The sequence below is a fragment of the Cyprinus carpio genome, chromosome B8 (genome assembly GCF_018340385.1).
Source record: "Cyprinus carpio isolate SPL01 chromosome B8, ASM1834038v1, whole genome shotgun sequence".
Taxonomy (NCBI): domain Eukaryota; kingdom Metazoa; phylum Chordata; class Actinopteri; order Cypriniformes; family Cyprinidae; genus Cyprinus; species Cyprinus carpio.
Window position 1 is genome coordinate 23,958,698 of NC_056604.1, and position 24,660 is coordinate 23,983,357.

At 37.2% G+C, this 24,660-nt stretch overlaps 1 protein-coding gene across 2 annotated transcripts in view; it reads right to left on the minus strand.

Moving 5' to 3' along the window:
• Positions 1 to 24,660, minus strand: part of LOC109113397 (bridging integrator 3) — a 49,626-nt gene that overhangs the window by 16,247 nt on the left and 8,719 nt on the right. Inside the window, exons 2-6 of one of the 2 annotated variants that reach the window (XM_042730190.1) lie at positions 23,151 to 23,199; positions 21,153 to 21,193; positions 17,647 to 17,708; positions 14,026 to 14,162; positions 7,481 to 7,521 (exon numbers count right to left, since the gene is read on the minus strand). In XM_042730190.1, coding sequence (XP_042586124.1) covers positions 7,481 to 7,521; positions 14,026 to 14,162; positions 17,647 to 17,708; positions 21,153 to 21,193; positions 23,151 to 23,199 — 330 coding nt within the window. The remainder of the gene's footprint in view (positions 1 to 7,480; positions 7,522 to 14,025; positions 14,163 to 17,646; positions 17,709 to 21,152; positions 21,194 to 23,150; positions 23,200 to 24,660) is intronic. The other variant, XM_042730191.1, reaches the window with a different exon arrangement.

Here is a 24,660-nt window from a genome sequence, read left to right on the forward strand (position 1 = left end):
AAATTAGTAAGAAAGTGATGAGCTACAGGAGGTAAAAGTGAAGGAAAACTACAAGAGAAGAAGAGAATCACAGAGAGAGAGAGAAAGTGAGTGGCTTCACCATGCGGAGCTGTGTTAAGACAAGCCCTAAACTGTTTCCCACAGGAAGTAAAGAAGGGAGCGGCACAATATCACTGTGGCAACGTCACAGGACCCAGCCCCACAACCCACGCGCACCCTCTATTTATAAAACACCACCTTGGAGCGCAATGACTCTTTTCTATCTCTCTTCTTGGCACGAATGTCAAGTGTGACAGCTGGATAAAACATCATGCAAACATAATACTACTGTACCTTAAAATGAGAAAAACTCAAATAGATTCATAATATTATGGCCACTTAATAACACCAAACATGCAAAACAAATTTAAGAGAAAAAAATAAAAAGCATCAGAATTAGACTTAAAGATGACTGATGGATAAAATAATGTCCATCAGTCATCAGTCATGTTATTCCACTTTTTAAATTATTTTTTCAGCCATTTTTGCTTATTAATCAATAGTTTTTAAAATAATAAATCATTCAGTAATTTATTTGACCAATTCGAGAAAATAATTGAAAATAATACATTTAAAAAATAAAATAAAATAACTAGATTTGGCCAGCGGGATGCATGCATTATGTTTGACCATAAGATCAAATTTCAGTACGATGAGCATTAATTTAAGATGCATAAAATGTTTGTAGTAATTCACAATAAGCCAGCAACTTAAAATTTTTAAAAAATAAATATGTAAATAATATTTTAAGCCTAAGCTGTCAAATATAATCAAATAAAGACGAAAGTAATGTTAAAATAATACAAAACAGTTTAATAGATGGCTTTATCATCTGTACATTTCCTTAAAAATCGCATGCCATTAGTAGACATGGTAAAAACATTAAAAGGAATAATTTGTATAACTGAAAATTAAGTCAGAAAATCACTGAAAATCTTTACTGCAAATAAAACAAATTTAAAATTTGAGGAGCAAAGACCTGTCACATACGCACAGGCATCATTTATTTATCTATTCTACATCCAGCCACACTATGTTTGTGCAATAAAATCTTGATCATGTAACATGGAATATTACAGGTGTAATTTGCATCTTTTGTCCCCTAAAAGCAGGTTTAGTGCAGGTCAGTGCCTGCTCTGTCTATAATGACAGTTCACGGGTGTTGTTCTTGGAAATAAGTGATCTAAAAACACTCGCTGTAATCTAGATGAACGCTTCAGACGGACTAGAGGACGGCCCGTCTGACTCGGCACAACCCAAACACACGGTCATGTGCCTGGCTCGTCTAAAAGCTCTCTTGATGTTTCGCTGAACTTCTGCATGACTGCACACACACACACACTCCACCTCGCTGGTCGGCTGTATAATTTAACACCCGTCTAGTCTGGCTACGGGTGTGGTGGCCGCTTGACAGAGAATGACAGAAATAACAGTTGGACGAAATCGCAGCCGGCTGTTTGCAACAGCGGCAGACTCACACACACAGCTCCGTGAGCCAAACCAGAGTCTGGACGGGATGACCGCTGCAGCTACCCGTGCTCTGTCCACGGGACAGGGTGACAGTACGTCTGTGCAAGAGTTTACAGAGTTCACTGTAATGTGGGGTGTAACGCTGGGTGCTGTGTCACGCCTGAGAAGCGAGGCCTTTATTATAGATTTTCTGTTTCTATAAATCAGATCCGCGTGTTTGACCAGCCCTGCGTCTCTTTTAAGCGGCACAGGAGACACTAAACACAGCGTATGGCATCTCTCTGCTTGCGTTTGTCAGTGCCAGGGTGTTTGCTGTAGGGTGGTTACGTACTGGCCCAAGTCACAAGAGCCCACCCAAGTCCCTATGACATTCTGGTATTTAGTTATGGCTCAGGTCACTCCTTCAAATATAAGTTTATGGGAATGTTCCACCCATTTTATTGTCTGGAAGGTGAAAATCATTAAGGGATAGTGCAGGCAAAATGAAAATTATCATTATTCATTCATCCTAATGTCAGTCCAAACATTTAAGACTGTCTTCAGCACAGGACACAAAAGATGATATTTTGAAAAATGTTTACATTTTCTTGTTTTATGTTTTTGTGTTTGTGTGCATTCATCTTGTTTTTGCATAGTGTTTCGTTTGTTTTGATTTTTTTTTTTAAATTGCATTGTCATTTTTAGTTTAATCTGTTGTTTTTATTTATTTATTTTTATTTTTTATTATTATTGTGTCATCCTTTTTTGTTTTGTTATGCTTTTGTTGTGTTGTTTTTATTTTTGCATTGTGTTATTCTTCAGTTTTTTGGGGGGAAGGGGGGTTGCTTTGTGTTGTGTTTTGTTGTTCTTTGGTATTTTTGCATATGCTTTTTCTGTTTGTTTTTTTGCTTTTGTGTTTGTTTTGTTGAGTTGTTTTTTGGTTATTTTTGCATAGTGTTTTTTTTTGTTTTGTTTTTCTGTTTGCTTTTATTGAGTAATTTTTTATTTTTTGTTCATTTGTTTTTTGTGTTTGTCCATAATGTTATTTGTTTGTTTGTTTTGTTTTTATGTTGTGTTGCTTTTGTTTAAATTTTGCATTGTGAGTTGTTATTGTTTTGTTTGATGAGATGTGTTTGTTTTGTGTGCTTTTTTTTTTGCCGATTTGCTTCTTCTTCTTCTTTTTTTTTAGTTGCTTTTGTTTTGTTTTAGTGTTCTATTGCATTTTTGTCTGCTGTTGTCTATGCAATGAAAGTCAATGGGGTCCATGTACGTACAAAAACAGCTGAAACATTCTTCAAAATACCTGCATGTTCAGACCATGAGGGTGAGTAAATGATGACAATTTAAATATTTGGGTGAATTATCCCTTTAATTCGGATTACTTAAATGATTAAAACTGTACTAGTATCTCTCTTCAACAGGTCACATGATTTGAGGTATCGTATCGTCCATGTCTGCAGCACACTGCAGGATGAGTTAAGCACCCAAAGCTGAACACTTAGTTGGGATTTGAATAAAGCCTTACAGATGAGCAATAGTTAGTGGTGTTTGCTAAGACAAGCATCACTATTACTAAGAAATCTTAAAACATATCAGAAAAACAGCATTCCATCTTGATCAACAAAGACTTCAATGAACCGAATCAAAACAACCTCCCCTAATGCATATCGCCCAGCAGATATAATGGAGTGCTACTCGTTCGATTCAAAACTGTTGCTGACTTCTGTTAGCGCAGACAAAACACACTCAAAGCAAGAGGCACGCACTCACCTGGTTTAGAAATGAGTTATCACATTAAGAGATCTGACATCTGTCTGAAGCCATTAGAGTTTTAACAGCTTTTCAGAAGGATCACATTATAAATACTTTCCTCCCATGAACACTGGGAGAACAACGAGAAAGGAACGAGAAACGCTGAGCTATTCATGCACTAATGGAATCTTGCCTTTCATGGTATCTTGGCTTATGGCTGATTAAATGTGCTGTGGCGCAGCAGAAAACAAAGCATGTGTGTTTTAAGGATTCCACTGGAGGCGAGACTAAAAGAATGCTGTTTTGTTTAAAGCTAAACATGAGATTTCTAGCTTGCTTGATATGGATGCATACTATGTTTGAAAGAGTTGATGCTCTAAAACATCTGTGGGTGACGCTCACAAAAACATGCCCAGGTCATCTTTCACTGACAATTATATTGTGCATGAAGAAAAAAAAAAATTAGGACCATTAACATTTTTTGCATAGTGATATTATCCCGTTATCCCTTTTAATATAATATTGTTCATATTCTAAATTTTTCTTTTATTTAAATTATTATTTTAATTATTATTTAAATTCATTAAATGCAAATGTATATGATGCATAATTCTTCACAATTAAAACAATACATTGACATTTTTCAAAAAAATAAATAAATAATAATAATAAAAAAAAAAAAAAAATATATATATATATATATATATATATATATATATATATATATATATATATATATCACACTAAATAATTGAGCACCAATAATAATTTATTATAACTGAGCACCAAATAAGCATATTACATTGATTTCCAAGGGATGGTCTAAAATAATAAAATATTAATGTCCTAAAAACACTTTATTTCTTTAAAGCATAGTTATGTTCTTTTGGTTTTGAGAAACATGATCTAGATACTTCTCAAGAATTGTGAGAGTCAATCAAGAATTAGTGTTCAATATCTCCAGTTATGTTCAAGCAGTCATATTTGTTAGCTTGAGGAAGGGAAGTGGTCAGCTGTAAGTTTGTATGTGTATGAGCAAGAGTGTGTGTATGCTGAGCAGGGTTCACTCTGCTGTTTAAAGCCTCAACTGTGCTCATAGTATTTGCGTGTACATGAGAGTGTGTGTGTGTTTCTGGGCTTGAGGCCACAGTAAGAGCCTACACACACGTCCGCCACACACCCACCAGCCAGCGGAAATGAGAACCATTCCATCCTGCCACCAAATACACACACACACCACCAGAAAACACTTTCTATCCATCTTCCTCTGACTCGCTGTCTTAACACACACAACAGCTGACGGCTTCACCAAAGCTGACCAAAACCTCTTTGTGGTCAAGTGTAAAGTAACAAAAAAACAATATAATTATTTCTTATATAATTTAACACGAATCAGCACATCCTTCAGGAACAAAAGTGGAGTAAGAAGTCACTTCAAGAATCCTCAAACACACACACACACACACACACACACAGAGGCGTTTGTTAGGAGTGTCTCCGCACCCACTCCTCTTCCTAGTCGCTCGTTAAGGCCTGCTTCCTGTTCCGGCCCGTCCCACGAGAGAACGGAGGCATGGAATAGCACTCATGGGGGCGAGAGAGGAGTGGAGGGGCGGACAGCCAAATAAACTTTCCTCCAGACGCACTCTTTCATTCAGGACAGACCTGCAGCCGTCAGAACATTTCTCATATAACGCTTGGCGCTTTTAATGTGCACAGCTGAGAGGAAGTCTGGCGACCTGAAAGAGAGTCATTAACACACCTTCCACATATTCATTAACTGCAGCAGCCTGACTGTAGTTCTGTTATGCAATAAACATATCGGTTCCGACTGAAATAGAATAGCGCAGATTTTTTCCGCAGAGGACGCGCAGATTGATTCCAGGTGTTTAAAGACAATAACACAATTCCAGCCAGCATTCATAAATATCTTCAGATCACACATATATGGACTGTTAATGAACAGTGACTCAAAAGGCATAATCAGTTCCAGGACAGATGTCCAGTGGAAGATGATGCCTCAGATGGAAAATATTTGAAGTCCAACATCAATTTTTTTTCCATTAAAAAAAAAAAAGGATTGAAACAGACAGATAAAATAGCTCTGCTCCAAATCCTGAACTGCCTCATTGTCTACTCCCTACATAAGCAGCATACTTAACCCCCCCAAAAAAAGCACAGGTGACTTTTACATCAGTTTCAGCAATTTCACACAAGACACAAATCACTTTACTTGTGAGACTTAAAGAGATAGTTCACCCAAAAATAAAAATTTTGTCATCATTTACTCCCCTCAAGTTGTTCCAACTTTAGTTTTTTTCAGCTGTTGAGCACAAAAGAAAATATTTGGAATAATGCTGGTAACCAAACAGTTGACAGTAGCCATTGACTTCAACAGTATGAAAAAAAATAAAAAATACTATGGTATTTGGTTACCAACATAGTTTCGATTTTTTTTCTTCTCCCAAAGAGCAAAATTTGGCATTAGAAAAGGAAGACTAGAATATTATATGTCTGCGCAGTAGAGCTTCGTTTGGAGCCCGAGTCTGCACAGTAGTGAATCATTTGGAGCCCGACTCTGCGCAGTAGTGAATCATTTGGAGCCCGAGTCTGCACAGTAGTGAATCATTTGGAGCCCGAGTCTGTGCAGTAGTGAATCATTTGGAGCCCGACTCTGCGCAGTAGAGATTCGTTTGGAGCCAGAGTCTTGGCAGTAGAGTTTCGTTTGGAGCCCAAGTCTGCGCAGTAGTGAATCATTTGGAGCCCGAGTCTGCACAGTAGTGAATCATTAGGAGCCCGACTCTGCGCAGTAGAGATTCGTTTGGAGCCAGAGTCTACGCAGTAGAGATTCGTTTGGAGCCAGAGTCTTGGCAGTAGAGCTTCGTTTGGAGCCCAAGTCTGCGCAGTAGTGAATCATTAGGAGCCCGACTCTGCGCAGTAGAGGTTCGTTTGGAGCCAGAGTCTGCGCAGTAGTGAATCGTTTGGAGCCCGAGTCTGTGCAGTAGAGATTCGTTTGGAGCCAGAGTCTGCGCAGTAGAGATTCGTTTGGAGCCCGAGTCTACGTAGTAGAGGCATGGAGCCAGAGTCTGCGCAGTAGAGATTCGTTTGGAGCCAGAGTCTGCGCAGTAGAGATTCGTTTGGAGCCCGAGTCTACGTAGTAGAGGTTCGTTTGGAGCCCGAGTCTGTGCAGTAGAGATTCGTTTGGAGCCCGAGTCTGTGCAGTAGAGATTCGTTTGGAGCCAGAGTCTGCGCAGTAGAGATTCGTTTAGAGCCAGAGTCTGCGCAGTAGAGATTCGTTTGGAGCCCGAGTCTACGTAGTAGAGGTTCGTTTGGAGCCCGAGTCTGCGCAGTAGAGATTCGTTTGGAGCCCATGTCTACGCAGTAGAGATTCGTTTGGAGCCCATGTCTACGCAGTAGAGATTCGTTTGGAGCCCGAGTCTGCGCAGTAGAGATTCTTTTGGAGCCCATGTCTACGCAGTAGAGATTCGTTTGGAGCCCGAGTCTGCGCAGTAGTGAATCGTTTGGAGCCCGAGTCTGCGCAGTAGAGATTCGTTTGGAGCCCATGTCTACGCAGTAGAGATTCGTTTGGAGCCCATGTCTACGCAGTAGAGATTCTTTTGGAGCCTGAGGCTATGCAGTCCTATGCGTTTAAAGCAGTTTTTGCCCTCAGTGCACTTGCACAAAGTTTCTCAGGTAGCTTTACAGGTAGGTTTCCTGAAGCATCTTTGCATCACAGAAATAAAGTATATTTTAAATTATATTTACATATAAATCAGTTATTTTACACTGTAATAATATTTTGCAATATATATGCTTTTTTCTGTATTTTTAATCATATAAATGCAGCCTTGATGAAGAGATTTCTTAAAAAAATAAAAAAAAAATAAAAAAAAACATTAAATCTTACTGATTCCAAACTTTTGAACAGCAGTGTAACATATAAATTCATCCACTCAAGTCTATTGGATTAAAATCATGATGGCTGTATCTGATTTTTGGAGCTTTGATATTGTGGCTTCCCTTATATGGACTCACAGAGATGGATTATTTTTCAAAAAAAGAAAGTCATATACATCTTGTTTGAAAAAAGGGGGAGTAACTGATGAGAGAATTTGTGGGTGGCGTATCCCTTTACTCTGTTAAATAGCCTAAAGAATAAATTTGTCTAAATAGCAGGTTACTAGTTTTTGGAACAGAACCTGCTTTAAAATGTTTCAAAAAGAGCAAAAACAGCACTCACTTTTTCAAAGGGTCGATCACGGTCTTCTGAACCTGATTGACCTGCATAATCAGAAAAGAAAAAAACAAACACATTAGCTGAAAAAATAAATAGTTAATATCACAGCTGAATGACAACCATCAAAATAAATTACATTGATCATTATGGTCGAACACAACAAAACAATCAAAATAAATAAATAACAACGGCTCAGTGAAACTAATTGGCAGCAGGATCTGACGTGACCCCCACGTTTAAAAGATCAACAGCTGTCGCCGCTCCCTTTCCATGTGAAGAGCATTTGGCGTTCAACTGAGAAGTATGGAGAAAAAGTTTATCTTTATTGTGCTCCCGGCCTGAGGAAAGCAGCGAGAAAGACGTGAATATTAATTGTGCAGTGAATACAAAAGGCTGGAATCGTCGAGGGACGGCACATGAAAGCGCAGCCCCGGCTGGGGTTGAAAACGCTGAAGAGGGTGGGCCGCCGTTCGAGATGAAAGTTCTTTGCAAACAAACATTTTTAACAATAACAGTTTATATTCCCCTCGTTCCTCCATGTGGTGTCAGGGCTGGAGAGGAGAAGAGGAGGAGGAGGAAGAGGAGAGAAGGGGGGTGTTTGAGTTAAACGGGTGTAAACGAACGTCGCATTGCCGCCTCGAGCCCCAAACCAACAAAGTCTTAAAAGTTGCCACACAATTAAAACCTTAAACTCGCAAAACATCATTTACATTGCAGATCTGAGATGCCAATAGGATGTGGTTGGCTGACAGAATGCTAACCTAACCTGGCAAACAATGCAAGAAGAGAGCAAACAGGGAACATTAAACCAGAACACGAAGAGGGAAGCCAACACAAGCTGACAGGCCCATCAGAGGATCGTAGCTTATGGAGCTAATCAACAACTCACTCGCTATTGAGAGCAGAGTCAGTCACTGAGAGCAAATACAACGCGACCCCAGAACAGAGCGATTCATTTAAGATGAGATAGCCTGCTTCCAAATGACATCTTTAATCCACAAAGTCCAAAATAGCATTAACTAACTAATAGGGCTGCACGATTATGACAAAAATCATAATTGTCAATTATTCCCTTGAAATTGTAATAGTGATTATTAATTACGATTATCACAATTTACATTGAATGATGTTTATGCAATTGTTTGATGCAACAGCATGCTGTATTTTTATATGAAAATAAACAAGCTGAAAAACTTTTTGTGCTTTTCTATAGCATTAAGCCTCAAATATCAACTATACATCAGATTGGTTTCTTCTTTAAATTATAAAAAAGTAAAAATATGAATGGTATTATAATGTTATACTAAAAATAAATTAAAATAATGTGAAAAACACTTAAGATAACGTTTAGAAAGAAAAAAAATGCATCTTAAGCACGCCGAATAACTTAAGTGGACTTTGAACGATTAAGTAATTGTGGCATCCATAATTGTAATCGCGATTAAAAATTTGATTAATTGTGCAGCCCTACTAAGTAAAACGTGTAAGGAGGCTGAGTGATTCAAAATGCCTGCCAATGCAGCTCTTAAATAAATAAGTAAAGTGCCCCAATTTTCTTTTTTAATAAATGTTTCTAGTCTTGAGGCAAATTATTAAATACTTAGGGTAAGTTGTAGCTGTAAATTAACTCTAAACCTAACAATAAATAAACAAACAAACAAATACGTATATAAATCCCTAATTACTTTCTTAATAAAAGTTTCTAGTCTTAACGTAAATTGTTATAAACTTAATGTTAAATATAAATTAACTCAAATAAATAAATACATACATAAAAATCTAATTGCTTTCTTAATAAATGTTTCTAATTTTAATGCAAAGTATTGTAAACTTATGGTAAGTTGTATTTGTAAAATACCTCTAACCATAACAATAAATACATTAAGTAAATAAATACATACATACACAACTAGTGATATACATTTCCTATACAGATATACAGTGATATTTACCTTGATTTTTATTTTTCTGCACACGTTACATCTAATATTTCATCTCAAATATGCTCTTCATCAACACTGTTGTCCCCAGGTAGGAAAATACACTAATTTTACACACACACACACACACACACACACACACACACACACACACACACACACACACACACACACACACACACACACACCTTTTAAATGGATAAATTACTTAAACACATTAAAAACTGATGTTATATAGTAGTTACTTCTTTCATTTTATAATAGATTCTCATATTCAGGCATTTAGGCATATTATATTTTCATTCAGGCATTTGAAAAGCAGCAGGATTAAATTAAAACATAATAACCAAACACAGATAACTTTAAATCAAAGTTAAAAAAAAAAAATAATTCTCAGCTGAAAGAGGCAATGGATAGTTCAGGCAAACAAGAGGAGAAAAAAAGAGCGATACAGTAAAGATAGAGTAGATGGTGGGAATGATGGGGAAATATATCTATATGATGAGAGAACAGCCTGAGGAAAGCACTCCAGAGAGAGAGAGTGTGTGTGTGAATCAGAGGCCAGAGATCAACCACAAACACACACATACAATACATAACACCCAAAAATACATACAATGCATACCAACCCTGGAAAATCGATATTCCTCCACACCATAGCTGCTAGTTACTAACCATTAAAACTCTAAAAATACCCAGCGCAGGCCTAGAATCAAGCTACACTTATTACCATAACATTTCCCTGCCTATTCACATCCACCCTGGGGCAATCCATCTTTCCCTCGACGGAGTGGGGAAGACGACGGTTTGGTTATCTTTATAAAACACAAATATGATTTGCTTGGCTACCGTGACAAAACCTCTCAATCTGAAGAACAGGGGGAGTTTGTTGCAGGTTTGCGATGTGATTCATGGGAGTCTTATTAACCATTCAAGCATCCCAGGGTGGTAATTCACACCAGCACACTGCAAAATGCAGAGCTGAAAAATCAGCTGTGCTAACATCTCTCGTCGCCCACGGATAGAGCGCTGCTCGCTTGCCAAGTGCCCATACAGTAGAGTATGAGAAAACGGTGCTCAGGCGAAGAGGAGAGCGTTGTAGAAAGCATTTGGCTTTGGTGAATCTGACAGAGGGGTCAGCGGAGAGCAAGGATATTTGCATCAGGCTTCAATCTGCTATTTCTGAGATCTGCCGAGCTGTGGATTGCATTACAGCTAGAGGCACTCGTGGTGTATTTCGCACTGGCAGGTTTGTGCATGAGTGAATATCCACAACGTTTTTTACTGAGCAGCTATTGATGGCTTTGATTATCAGCTGAGGGCAACCATATTCAAAAATATGGAGTAAATTAAACCCTATCAAGACTACAAAAGGATCCATTTGCATTATGTAAATAGGGATCATGTAGTCAAACATAACATAAAAAACAAGCTTCAAAAACAACTAGGCCTAAAAAAAAAAAACACTCCGATATCAGTCTATGTGATTTTTGTGCCATATTGCAAACCAGAGGTTACAGATTATTCACACATAATCTTTCTCTCTAGTGAGTTTTTAAATAAAAAACCTGCGATCGAATAACTGAATCAGTGAATTAAACTCAAAAACTGGACCAATAAATGAATAATTCTTTTGAGTTGATTTTTTTAAATTAGTTCATCTGATTCAGACTGAACGATTACTCACAAATTAGACTGATTGTAGATTTAAAATTCCAGTTAAAGTGTTAGTTCACCCAAAAATGAAAAGTCTGTCATTAATTACTCACCCTCATGTCGTTCCAAACCCGTAAAACCTTCGTTCATCTTCAGAACACAAATTAAGATATTTTTGATGGAATCTGAGAGCTCTCTGACCCTCCATAGACAGCAATGGTATCGCCATTAACAAAGGTTTCTTAATTCTAAATAAAATGTAATTTACTCCTGTGATGGAGGCTAAATTTTCAGTAGCCATTACTCCAGTCTTCAAACTTATTTTCTCTGAAAGTCATTGGTGTTTTACAGAAAAAATTCAGTGTAGCTACTTGCAGAGAATCAGCCTCTCTTCCTTCATTTTTTTGATGTTTGTTCCAGCTCTGTCCACATAATACGTTATGAAAACTGTTCGGTAAACAATAGCTGAGCTTTGAATGGTCAGCAGAAAAAGTCAAAGTTCTGAAATGTCTGAACTTTGCGCATCATGTTACAATGCCTGACACTGGGAGTAGTGCTGTGGTTTGACGCTTCAGTACTTTGGGAAAGTTGAAGGGCCCAGTTTCCAGGGCGGAGGTTGTAGGCGATAGACCAGAAAAGATGAGCGCTACTCTTCTGACATGCAGTCAGTGCTAAGTGTATCGCTTAAGGGCTCTTAACCACTTTCAAAAGAAAAGACTGACTCCAAAGTGGGAAAATAAAAGGGAATAAGGGAAAAAGACAACAATCAGTACCACCAGCAGCAGGAAACAGAAGATAGCAGCGCAGAGATGGGATTCATTTGAAGATGCATGTGCACGCTGAGTGTGGAAGGGCGTGGGGTCTGCTGTGAGAAAAACTTACTCATACCCAATCTGCTGGAGGGAAGACAGAACGTACTTCTGCCAAAGTCAGAAACGCAACTATTTCTCTTGGCCAAAAGTAGAAAATAAACACGGGTTAGAAGGCGTTGCAAGGCAAAAATGAAGTTAGTCTATGGTTCATTTTTGAGACGTACTAAACAGAGTCAAGTTATACATAAACATTCGCCAACTTCATATGGTCATATGGACAGTTATTGGGAAGACCAATATAAACAGCTACTGGGGAATAAAAACATTGCACAGGAATTTCAAATATATGCATTTAAGTGGTCGCATTAACAAAGCTCTTGCAAAATTACACGGGCAACAGAGAAAAAACCCACTGAACAACAGTGAACACACCTTAAAACAACTTAAGTGTGTCTAGTATTGCTGTTTTTAAGCAACTCGCACCATGAGCACCACATTAAGATGTTAGATAAAGGTTAAAACAACCTCTGAAGGTGTTGTGGAGAAGTCACTAATGATTTGAATGGATAACCAAAGGCATAAAATGCTTGAGTTATAACCATTGTACCCTTAAACATGAAAGAGATAAGCTAAAATGGTTAACAAAACACTAGATGACTTGCAGCTGAGCCCATAATCTGTGTGTGTTCTGAGTGGAGATTCAGAAAGGCTGACACACACTTGTGGGTGTGTAAATGTGTTAAGCAGGATTTTATAAAGAAACATTCTGCATTTTCCTGTGCATTATCACTTGATTTGGAAAGTGGGATGAAGAAAGAAATGTATAGAACATCGTTGGTTCCCATTCCCAGTGTTTGAGAGACTTTAATGCATAATGTTGGTTTGTTTTAAAGCATGTGTGTGGACATTATTAAATATTTTTTGGGTATTCGATCATGCTTTCAACTACCAATACAAGTGCAACACATACACATTTTACCATAGTGAAATCCATTCTGCAGAACTCCACTGATCCCCACCCCACCCCACAATTAGCACAGAAAATACGGAAGGAAAAAAAGTGTACAGATTCTGTGTGGGCCTAGAGGTGAGTAAGCCAGATCTAGTGGCGGCAATATATGCTCAAAACATAAACATGTCTCACACCCACTTGCTTATTATGCAAATGAGCATCACTGCCTAATAAGATGCATCTTACAAAGCCTAAATACTTCTGGTCGAAGTGGGGGCGGAGCATATGATATTTAAAGATGGAAGAAAGTAACTTTTCCTCATTAAAAAGTTTTAGCCATACAGAAATGAGTATTAATTAAATGTGAACAATTAAATGCTCACTTGCATGAGATTTCGCTCATATTTTACATGGGAGCGAGTCGCCTCGTGGAAGCAGACATTTTCAGATCAGCTAAATATTACGCACTATTTGACACTTGCACTCACAGAATAAACAAATCCTGACTTGCTGCAAATTTTGTATGAAGATATCAGTAACTGAAAATATTTGTGTGATGCTGCATCCGCAGCACTAGGTGTCAGTATAAGTCTAAGACAACATATTGGCCAAAACAAAATAAACAAAAAAGTACCAAGCAATGATTACACTCTGCAGAGTTTGGCTGCCTAATCAAACACACCTGAATGGCTAATCAAGGTCTGCAGGATTACTTTGAATTATATGCAGCTATGTTTGATTAAAGTTGATGCTACACTTTGCAGGACAGTGGCCCTCCAAGAACAGAGTTGAATAGGTTTGATGTAGAATGAGGCTGGAATGGTATTTGGGGATATTTCACAGCTGTGATTATTGGTTGGTCAGACTTTGTGCTGCGAGGGCCAATTCAGCACCAGCCTGCCCAAGAAAACAATCTGAAAACATGCCTAAACCCACAACTGGCATTTCCAGCCCAAGAAGAAAAAAAGGTAACAGAATGGAGCACCAATGAGCCATCAAGATGGCAGATTTTAAATCGAATACTTTCACTGGGTCATGTGCCAGCCAAGCAACTGCTATTGAGATAAATGGGATTGTTTAGTATTTATAATCCAACATAATACCATTTCAATTAAATGTAAAAGTCATAAGAAGAATAGAAGATGTTTTATGCATTGGGAAACACTGCCATTTATAACTGAATCTAACCTTCTCCTGATTGAAGGCATCCATTCTCTTCATGGCTGTATCCAGAGCAGTCATGGATTCAAGGAAAGCCAGATCCTGCTCACACAACGGATTGCTCAACAAGTCCCCTGAGATCTTCACTCCTGCTTTAGACATTGCTGGAAAACAAACAAAACCAGTTATCATTCAGCCTAAAAACAAAAGAATGGCCAAAATAGCAGAACAATGTCTGGACAGTCAACTTTTTTACATGTCTGGAATTTCAACTCATCTACAAACAATGTATATTGGTTTAAAACGATCAGCAATCATCATCTGCATAGGTGCCAAGTACTTAAAGAGTGCTTAGTGGTTTCAAACATATGGCAGAATAGGACTCCTGTTTATTTCCACACTAAACCACAGAAGAAAGACATGCAGCAGATGCTGGAATTATTACTGTTAAAATGAAATAATATATAAAATGATAAAAATAACATAAAAAAAAAAAATATTGTAATAAATAAATAAAAATATTAAATAATAGAATAATAATAATTATCATTATCATCAGTAATAATAATAATAATAATAAAAATAATAATCAAATCATCATCAACAAAAAGGAGTTTGGAAAATTGATGGATAGACGCATTACAACACTTCTACTACTATAATAATAATAATAATAATAAAAACTCCACCATTCCTGTGACTGTACATAGGACAAGTGGTTTCAATAAGGGATATATGAATAATATACAAATGATAAATACTAAAAATAATGACGACAACTACAAAAAACAACAGTAACAATTTAAATAACTACAATAATAAAGTAAAATTATATTTACGACATAAATAATTATATGTATACATATTTCTCCAATTTAAAATGGAAGACATCCATATCCAGCATAGGGGGACTGAAATTAAGAAACTTTCCCCTTCTTTCTTGACTTTGCCCCAATTAGCTCAAGTAAATCAAGTCTTTCCTGTGTTTGGGCTGTGGGGTGTGGAGGGGTGGGTGTTTTATCTGGCTTCCTGCCTGGTGTGCGTCTGATCTGGATTGACGGTGACGTGCTCATCTGATCAGCATTCTGACTTTAAGCAGCTCTGGCAGGGAAGGCGACGGACTGTAATTGGCGTTGGCACTATTGAGGCATCAGTACACGATCAGAGCTCTTTAGTGAATATTCATCATCTCCGTCAACTCTCTAACGACCCCTTCCGACATGCACGGAACCAACTTGTGAAGCGGCTCTACAAATCTTTGTTCTTTCGCAGGTGTTTTGCCTCGCATCTTATGGATTGGAAAGATTTCTGTCCTGCCGGCAGCACAGAAAGCATTTCAATATTCTGAGGCTAAATATTTGGAACTTTTGTTAACTTATGGTTTCTGTCTGTTGATAAAGGATGCACGTTTGACCGCTGATGTGCCTCCATGTGGTGGAGGACTGATGCAGCAAGTGGAGCTCAGCTGTGTGGCGCACATAATCACAGCTACATGTTCAGCGCATCTGATTGACACCCAGCAAAATAATCTTCCTTGTCATAGCCAGGCCATGGAAATCCCACAGAAAATTCTATTAGAATTCTGTGGGAATCGGCATTTACTGGTTGACCCTTGTATAAATATTTTGGCACATTCCAAGGAATATTACAATATCAGTACAGACATTTGAGCCTTAAAACCACAGAAAATAATTATGACTCACGTCTGACTAATTCTGAAACATCAAAAGCCACAATACTTGTTAAAAAGATCACCTACCATCTTAAATTTCACTCTCTGCAAACAACACTCGATTTGAGGGAGTGTTACCTCTTGGAAAGGGAGTAAATGCCCACTGCTGTGATTGGCTAACTTCATCACACCGTATCCAACCTTCCTTTACGGCATGTTGTCAAGTCAAGTCACCGTTATTTATATAGCACTTTTTCCAATACAGATTGTGTCGAAGCAGCTTTACAGTATTAAACAGGAAAATAGTTGTGTTTTTGATCCTCGAGATCGCAAGCGCTGTGATAGAGCCATAAATGTTTGATCCCGAAGAAGAAGAAAAAAAAAGACACTGAAACCACTCAACGACAATGATTATAACAGTTTTATCATGGTAAATGCTTTTGCTTTCTTAACTGCTTAATTTTCAGTATATAGTGCTATTACTTATCATATTATGAAACATGCGGCATATACGCAGGTGTGTGATTTTATTAGTAACACTCAAACAATGAAACGGCCTTAAACGCTGGTTTGGTTTTATTACAAACACGCTGTAAGATTAAAAATAAAAGTACTTTCCTGCATATGCTTGGCACTGCGGTATCTTTCAATAACAGATTTAAAATACTTTACGAAATGTGAAGAACAAATGAAAACTTTATCTTTCAGTCACATCATTAAGGAGAAACTTTAGCGATGCATTACTAATGCTCAGATCAAGTGTTTGGATGTGCAGTTTCTTTACATCCATTGACAAAACAACGGTCTTAATCAACATCTTGTGATTGATGGACAGACTTGAGTTGTTCAGAACATGCCTCCTTCATTACATGCAGAGATGATGTGTGCTAAGGGCCGTGTCAAGGGGAAATCGTGACAAATCCTGGGGTTTCAAAAGAGTAGAAACAAATCATTTTAAAGTGGGAAGTTAGTTTAAGTTTTGAAACTTGTAGTATGTTTTTACTGCAGAATAACATCATGATTCTGCATTTCATGACCACTTAAAAACATTATATAATCCGTATTAAAATAGTATAACAGAATTACTTTCAGTGTAACTGTGATAACGGCAATACATTTTGCAACTTTCAACATTATGTGAAAAGATACCAAGAAAGGGACATGACATAACTGTCTGTAAAGCACCGTTTAAGGGCTGGAATATACCACATGGCCTGATTTTTGCCCTGATTTTCAGTCTGGATGCGCTGACACTATAGGTGGAAAAAGTCCGAGTCAGTCTGCAGATCCTGCAGTCAGAGTTGATAGATTTAACAGAAAAGTGTCTCATTTTTTTGCTTCAGACTATTATTTATTTATTTAGCTTCTATCCTGTCAGAGGATATTAAACATGTTTAGTAGTTTGAACTGATTTTAGAACGCACATTGTTTACATTTGTCACGTGTTTTCATCCGAGGCGCATGATTCCGCGTGAGTTTGTTGTGTTTGGAACGACTTGAAAAGTCTGGAAGTGTGTGATCTTCAGTCATTAAGTGTATGATGCACAGTTTTTCCTCTGTAATTATTTACAAAGTCAGCAAGGGTATGATGACTAGTGTTTTACAATCTGTTCAGGTTTTAAACTGCATCATGTAACCGCAGTTTAAATGATTTTCTGTTAATCAGCATTGTGCAACAAACGCTGTTTTACTAGATGCAGGACATTCCTTTAAAAATGCTGTCAGTGACCCAACGTGTATAACTTTCAGCTCTGTAATACATATTTAAAAATGTTTAATTAATGTTCACTGAATTCCATGGATTTCTGTTAATATCAGAGGAGAAAATACAAAAGTGACGAATGTGACAGCTCAGTGCAGGTCTAGTGTTGAGGGAAGCTCAATTTACAACAGTATATGGTTTCATTTTGACATTACAGCAGTTATATTTAGCGAAGAGTCAACATTAGCAGAGAGGAGAGGGGATCATCACAAACCTAAATCAGCCTCTGTGCTTTTCTTCATGTCTTTATGCAGCTTCTTTGTCTGTTCTTCCAACCTAAAACAAATACAAATAAAAAGCACAATATTAAACTTATTTTCAACATTAACATTTTTTCTTCTTTCTTTCTAATTATCAACACCACCTTCGGTTTGTCAAAAGTGACATTAGAGTTTCAAGTCCATTAACGATTTCAAATTACATGGCCAAAATTCCATTACATTACACATCTGACTTGTTTTTGATTCTTCTTAGATTACTTTGACTTAACTCATTATCACACTGACTTAAATAAAAATCTTGTACAATCTTGAAAATTCAAAGAAAAAGAAAATATATTACATTTGTTGTTGTTATTAACAACAACATTAAGTTAGTAACTGCAGAGTAATTACAAGTATTCAAAAATGTAATCTAATCTAATTACAATTACTTATTCTGTGGAATTTGATTTGTAATCCAGATTACATGTAATCAGTTACTACCCAACATTGTGTGTATATTTATGTGCATGATTGCTAGGGCATTGCTTTGCAGTTGCAAAGATGTAAAAAGCCCATCCTCAGTTGTCCATGAGATTGCGGTTCAGCATCAAATGCTCTTATCATATATAAATAAGAGATAAAACAACCTGAGTTATTTTACTACGCTCATCTGCGAGCATCCATTCATGTTTCTGTACAACAGTAATATTTCCAGAGAGGCAGAAGAGATCATTCACAGGGTCTTTCACAGTGTTGATCCATTCACACCCGCTGGAGGTGTTAACAACTGCAATTACCGCACTACTGCATCCGACTCGCGCTCACACGAGTGTGTGTTTGCGCCGCTGATGGGGGAGCTGTTCATTATAATCAATTAGGTGGAAAATTAGACATGGACTGGGAGACACCCTTGAGGCACCTCACATCGCACTTATTACAGCAATTAAGGAAACCGGAGATCTGGAGGTGAAACTGGTAATTTCATTTTTTATTTTTGGCTGTATGGCATTAGAAGAATAAAAAGGTGGAAAGAAAAGGGTGTGGGGAAGTATATCACCTTTATATCAGGATGCCGAAAGAATGAAGAAAAAAAAACAATTGAGAGATAAAGAGGAGGAGGTGGTGGGGAATCATGGTTAACTGGCAAGAAATGGAAAGAGAGACTCCTAACAAGATGAGATAAAGGGTCCATTACGGTAGGTGCTAATAGAGTAGCACTGGCCCAGCTGCTCCAGACGGCTGTCATGCGAACATGAAGCACGCCGCCTCCTTACATGTGAATGGCATTTAGAGTTAGCGCAAGTTACAAGCCAACACATTAGCACCAAACCCCCACATTCTGATGGAGGAATGCTGGGGGCAGAAGGAGGAGAACAGACAATGCATTGGGGGCTATGACTACATGTAAGTCCTATTGGCACAAAGTGTGAATTTTCTTGCCAAAATGCACAACGACGATGTTAATAAAGCAATGAGCCACTTGAGACAAAGTGGTTTTACTAGTAAAGAATATTCTTGGATGCTTTAACCCGCTTTCATCAGCCGCTTTAAATGCTTGAGCATCACCCGCTTTAAAAGCTTGAGCTCTTTTAAGCAGAATTGATTCTGACTGGCTCTCAATATTTTTGTTGTTCATCATTTCGTGGAAACAAAAAAAAAATTGTGAAAGTGATTCCAAGCAATAATATTGTTGCTCTGTGTCATTATCATAGTTTATCAATAGTTGTGGTGTCGACTGCTATTCTTTTACATTTTAGAATGATTTTTACAACTACATCATTATAGTTATTATCTATGTGAATGGACCTTTAGTCTTCATTCATCGCAACTGCATAGAAAACAATAACCAGCTCAATTTACAAAATATCTTCATTTGCATTCAACAGAAGAAAGAAGGTGATACAGGTTTGGAACAACATGAGGGTGATTACATTTTCATTTTTTAAATCTACAGTAAATGAATGAATGAATGAATGAATATGGATCAATGTAGTGCACTGACTTATCCATATTGCACTGACTGATCCCCCCCCCCGTACTATGTACTAAGTATTATGACCACAAAAGAGTTTCACGAAGACAACGGGCATCACGTACTCGGGGTGTGTGTGTTGTTGCGTAATCTGTGGTATTCTGATAGCAATCAAACCAAAGGAGCGGCCCTCTCAGACAAGAGTTCAGGCCCCTACATGTCCGTGCCCACACCACAAGCACTTGCGTGTGTGATATATGCCTTTTAACGCTTTGTACCGGGACTCCACCTACACAAGCGAAACTAAGGCGACAGAGTTAGGTCACTACAGGTGACCTTCGAACTTATACACACAAGACAACCGACATTAAAAAACAAGACAAGGGATACGACAAGCATGCAAAACAAGTAGTATGCAATACTACTTTCTACAATGTACACGATTTTCATGATTTTATGCGTTTTCCAAAGCCATACATTGTAAAAAAAAAGAAAAGTTTTTCTAAGTTGTAAATACATTGAAGTAATTGAAGAAAATACAGTTTCTGTTTTTCTAATTCATCATTGTTTAAGTCAATGTGTTACTGTTTAAATGTAATTGTTTGTGAAATTTACAAGCTGTTTTTAAATGAAAATACTAGTTTCTACACACAAAATTACATACAAGCACACACAGAGACATTATTTATTTCATGGGAATTCACATTACTGTAATGTTTTTTCTTGTAATATTCAAAATTTAATTTGTTTATATAAAATGTTAATTTTGATTTATTATTACCAGTAAAAATAAAATAAAAAAAAAATAATTAAAAAAATTAAATTTTAAATGTTTTTTTTACATTAAATATCAATTTAAATTGTTTAAATTATTTTACATTTATTTAAATCATTACTTTTTTGCATTGAAATTTCAAATATGTATACATACATAAGCATACACACACACACACAATATTGCATATATTGTATTGTAAATATATGCATTTCTTTTTCATTTTGGGGTGAAATATGACCTAGATATGTTCTTGACAGGTTTTGTGAGATTTACACATCCACATTAATCAAAACCCAAGGATTAAGTGGTCTATACAGTCCTAAAGTGTACTGGCTAGGTAGGTACAGGTCTGTGCGTGAAAATGCACATGGATTAAGGCTGGACGCATTTCAGTCAACCTTTCATTTAGAGCACTGAAACCCCCATAACCATGCTTCCATTGTGTCATATACAAGAATCACTTCACTTTTGTCATGATTGGGGAGAAACAAATGATGCATCAGGGTCTCGTCGACAACGTCGCAATCCTTTGGAACACCTCGACTGGCGCCATGGTTTTGATCAAAACAAAAGGTTCCAAATCCGATCTATTTTTAAAATCGATGTACTACTTGGGCTTGCTCTTGTTGGGAAAACAAATATTTTGAGAGCTTGTCTGCTGGGGAATTTCAGGCAAGCTAATGATACTCAGAAACATTCAAAGCTCTGTGGGCAACAGAACACATCGAATAAAAATAAAAACAACGACATCGGACATGTCAACTTACTTTTGGAGCTTCTCATATTCCCGCTCAAAGTCCCTTTCAACCTGTGGAGAAATGGAGGAGACATGTAGAGAGATATGAGAAGAACGGATAGAAAGTCTCTTTAAAGAAGTGTGTGGGCAAACTGCTCTAGTTTTCTACAAGCTCTCTTGGGTGTGTAATCATAAAAACAGGATCTACAGGGCTGCAGAACCTAAGAGCGAGTCAAGAAACCTAAAGCCAGTAGAGGAAAAAAAGCGAGCTGGATATCAGTTTGGGACGTTTTAGCTATTAGGCGAGATCTCTGAAGAACGCCAACGAGATCAAATGAAAAAAAAAAAAAAAAAAAAAAAAGATTAAGAAAACAGAACAAGCAGAATCTTTCATTTGGAAATCAGCAGTTGCAGGAGGTCCTGTAATTATTGCAGTGGCCTTCTGTTGCCACATTAGCTTGTGTCCATGCCACCCTACCGCTGTGTGTAGGGGGTTAATGATGCCATAATTGCAGCAGTAGGGGTTCCTGTCCTGTGGTTCGGTGGGCAAAGTCTGTAAATAAACAATATTTGGGAAGGCAGGCAGTAGGTACCCCGTTTAGAGCAATACGTCCGGCCTGTGGCCTGCCCACTCATGGGTGACCATGGAAGTGTGGTGTAACAGGAAAGGAGGCGAGTTAGGGAACGAGGTCATGAGGGGAAAATAAGAACAAAAAAAAAAAAAGATGTTGATTGACCTCCCCAAAACGAGGAAGAGATCAGGACGCCCACTCATGGACACACAAGTGTACGGTGTCCACAACAGAGAGGCGCTTATGAACTCACAGTTGATCTTTTCAAACAATGACTCAATCCCAGACCACAGCACTGGAGTCAAATGGACTAGAAAACTAGACATTTGCTGGAGAGAATGTGAGTGGCGTGTGCCTGAGAAAACCCCTTGTGCTGATGCTAGAGTGTTCGGAGGGGTTTTTAGCTTGTTGCTGGTGCTACGTTGCAGATGTTTGCATACAGAATCAACTTAAAAGAACACATTCTCAAGTTTCCATAAAATTATGCTCTCTAGATACAGCAAATATGTAAATGCTGTACAACAGTAAAAACCCCATTCATTTTCTCCACAGCAGAATTGATTTTTAACAATACACTTTCAACCTTTTAAAGACAGACCTACTGTGTGCTACGGGGTTGTTAATCGATAGAATATGATTTTGTTGAAGCCATCAGCCATATAATTTTAACTTTAAAGAATTGTGTTTAACAGCAGACTTCCCGGTGGAAAAAAATTTCCCATGATCCTACAATCAACAGTTTTAGGTCACACTTTATGTTAAGGTCCAATTAATTCGCCATTAATTTGTTAAATTGTTTAGGTATTGGGTATGGCTGGGGACATAAAATATTGTCATGGGGAATACGTGCTTTATAAGTACTAATAAACAGCCAATATGTTAATAATAGGCATGCTAATAAGCAACTAGTTAATAGTGAGAATAGGTCCCTATTCTAAAGTGTTACCTAGTTTTGTATTTCTACATAATTTTTAATTTGATTGTGTCTTTTGCATTGCTTTAAGGGATTGTAGCTCTTTCCATCATTAAAGCTGTTTGTAATGCTTTGATTGACCTTATAGCTTTTTTTTTTTTTTTTACTTTTACACAAAACTTATTTTTTAATCAAAATGGGAAAACACATCACTCAAATATGTAGTTATATTATTAAAACAATAAATTATATCAATCTTTTAAAAAAGTTTGTTTTTCAAATTTATTTTAAATGAAACTATTTTTTTTTTTTTTGTAAATATAAATATATAAAATTGCATTACTATCATTTTATCAGTGCTGTGCATGGGTTATATAAATTAAACTGTTATATCATATCTATCGGCTTTATACCGGCAAGATATTGGCATCATTAAAAATGTTTTAGAGTCTGGTTTGAAAACAATCATTATTTTTGCAATCACATTTTGTGGCACAGAATTCATCAGTACAAATGGAAGAGAAAAGTCCTGTGGATTTCTTACCGTTTTCGAAACAATCTGTTTCCTTGGTTGTCCAATTTTGAAAGGAATCCTAGAAAAAAAGAAATGCACAATTATAAGGTGGATCACATTTAGACAGAAAGAACGCATTTCATTTATTATCTTAAATGAACTTTATTTAACATTTAGAACATTAAGTACAACTTTATTACTACATGTTTACTCAGTCCATTTTTATTTTCGAAAGAAAGGCTGAATGCTTCATTTAAAGGTCATAGCATTTCATAGACAGTTTTGAGGTGCACTATGAAAACCCCAGCAGCTAATCAAATCATCTCATATGGGCCACATAAATCCATCTCAGAAGCTATCACAGGCGGATGTGCATAATTAGAAGTGGCTGTCGCCGCTGCCGCAAGTCTTCCTGTGGTCTGCCGGGGGGAGATCACTACATGTGCACATCTTACACACATGCACTTTCCTGTGGTCTGCTACTGCAAGCAGGCATTCCCTCAGAGCCCTGCAGACTCAGGTGTTCACAGGAAGCAGTCTCACATACACAAGTGTGCAACACACAGCAGCAAATCAATAGCAACCACAGGTCACCTTCACGAATGAACCCGAATAATGAGTTCACAGTCCTCCACGGATCGTAAGAGATCGTTTATACTCAGTTCGGTGGTGATTCCACTACATATCACGACCAAACAGTTCTGAATTTCTTTAAAGTCACAAAAGAACTAACCTTTTTAGTTCTATACTGATTCTTCATTAGGACAGTAAGGGTCAGATAAGCCTAGAAACGAGTTCAGATCTAATAATGTCAATCTTTTCATGATGTCTGACAATCAATTTTCACTTTTTAGCAGACCTCAACAGATCCTAACACTGACACCCAAGCCCTCTGTGGTGTGAAGGTATGTTAACTTCAGACTGGTTTTCTTCCAATTCAACAAATGCAAAAAAAAGAGATACGCCTACAGATCGTCCTTCAGTTAGGTCACAACGGTTGGTTTTGTCTCCTGATAAAATCTCATTCAAAGTTCAACTTGTTTAATTTGATACTTTGTGCCATTCTGTCTCACCTTTTCTAACTTATTTTATGTTGCTGTTAACTGTCAAGTTTAAAGAGAGGAATGTGTCAAAACAATGCTGTTTGGAATTGAAGAACTTCCTTCTGGTGAATTGATTTCTGACTTAAACAATCTCTCAAAATCAGGAGACTAGTTCACTTCAAAACTTCTAACGAAATCACACCAAAGGCCTCAAGCTAATGTAGCAGAGCCGTGGAGCTTCAACGAATGAAACTGTTCACATGGATGACCAAGGTTCAAGTCCAGCCTGCAACACGACCCAATCTCCAAATATACAGAAATATTTATCTACATATATGTATATGTATATATATATATATATATATATATATATATATATATGTATATATATATATATATATATATATATATATATATAATTAAAATGGAAAAAAAGTAAAGAAGGGATCTCCCTGATTATTTATGAGTGATGAAATCAAATCATGTCAAAGTTTTGA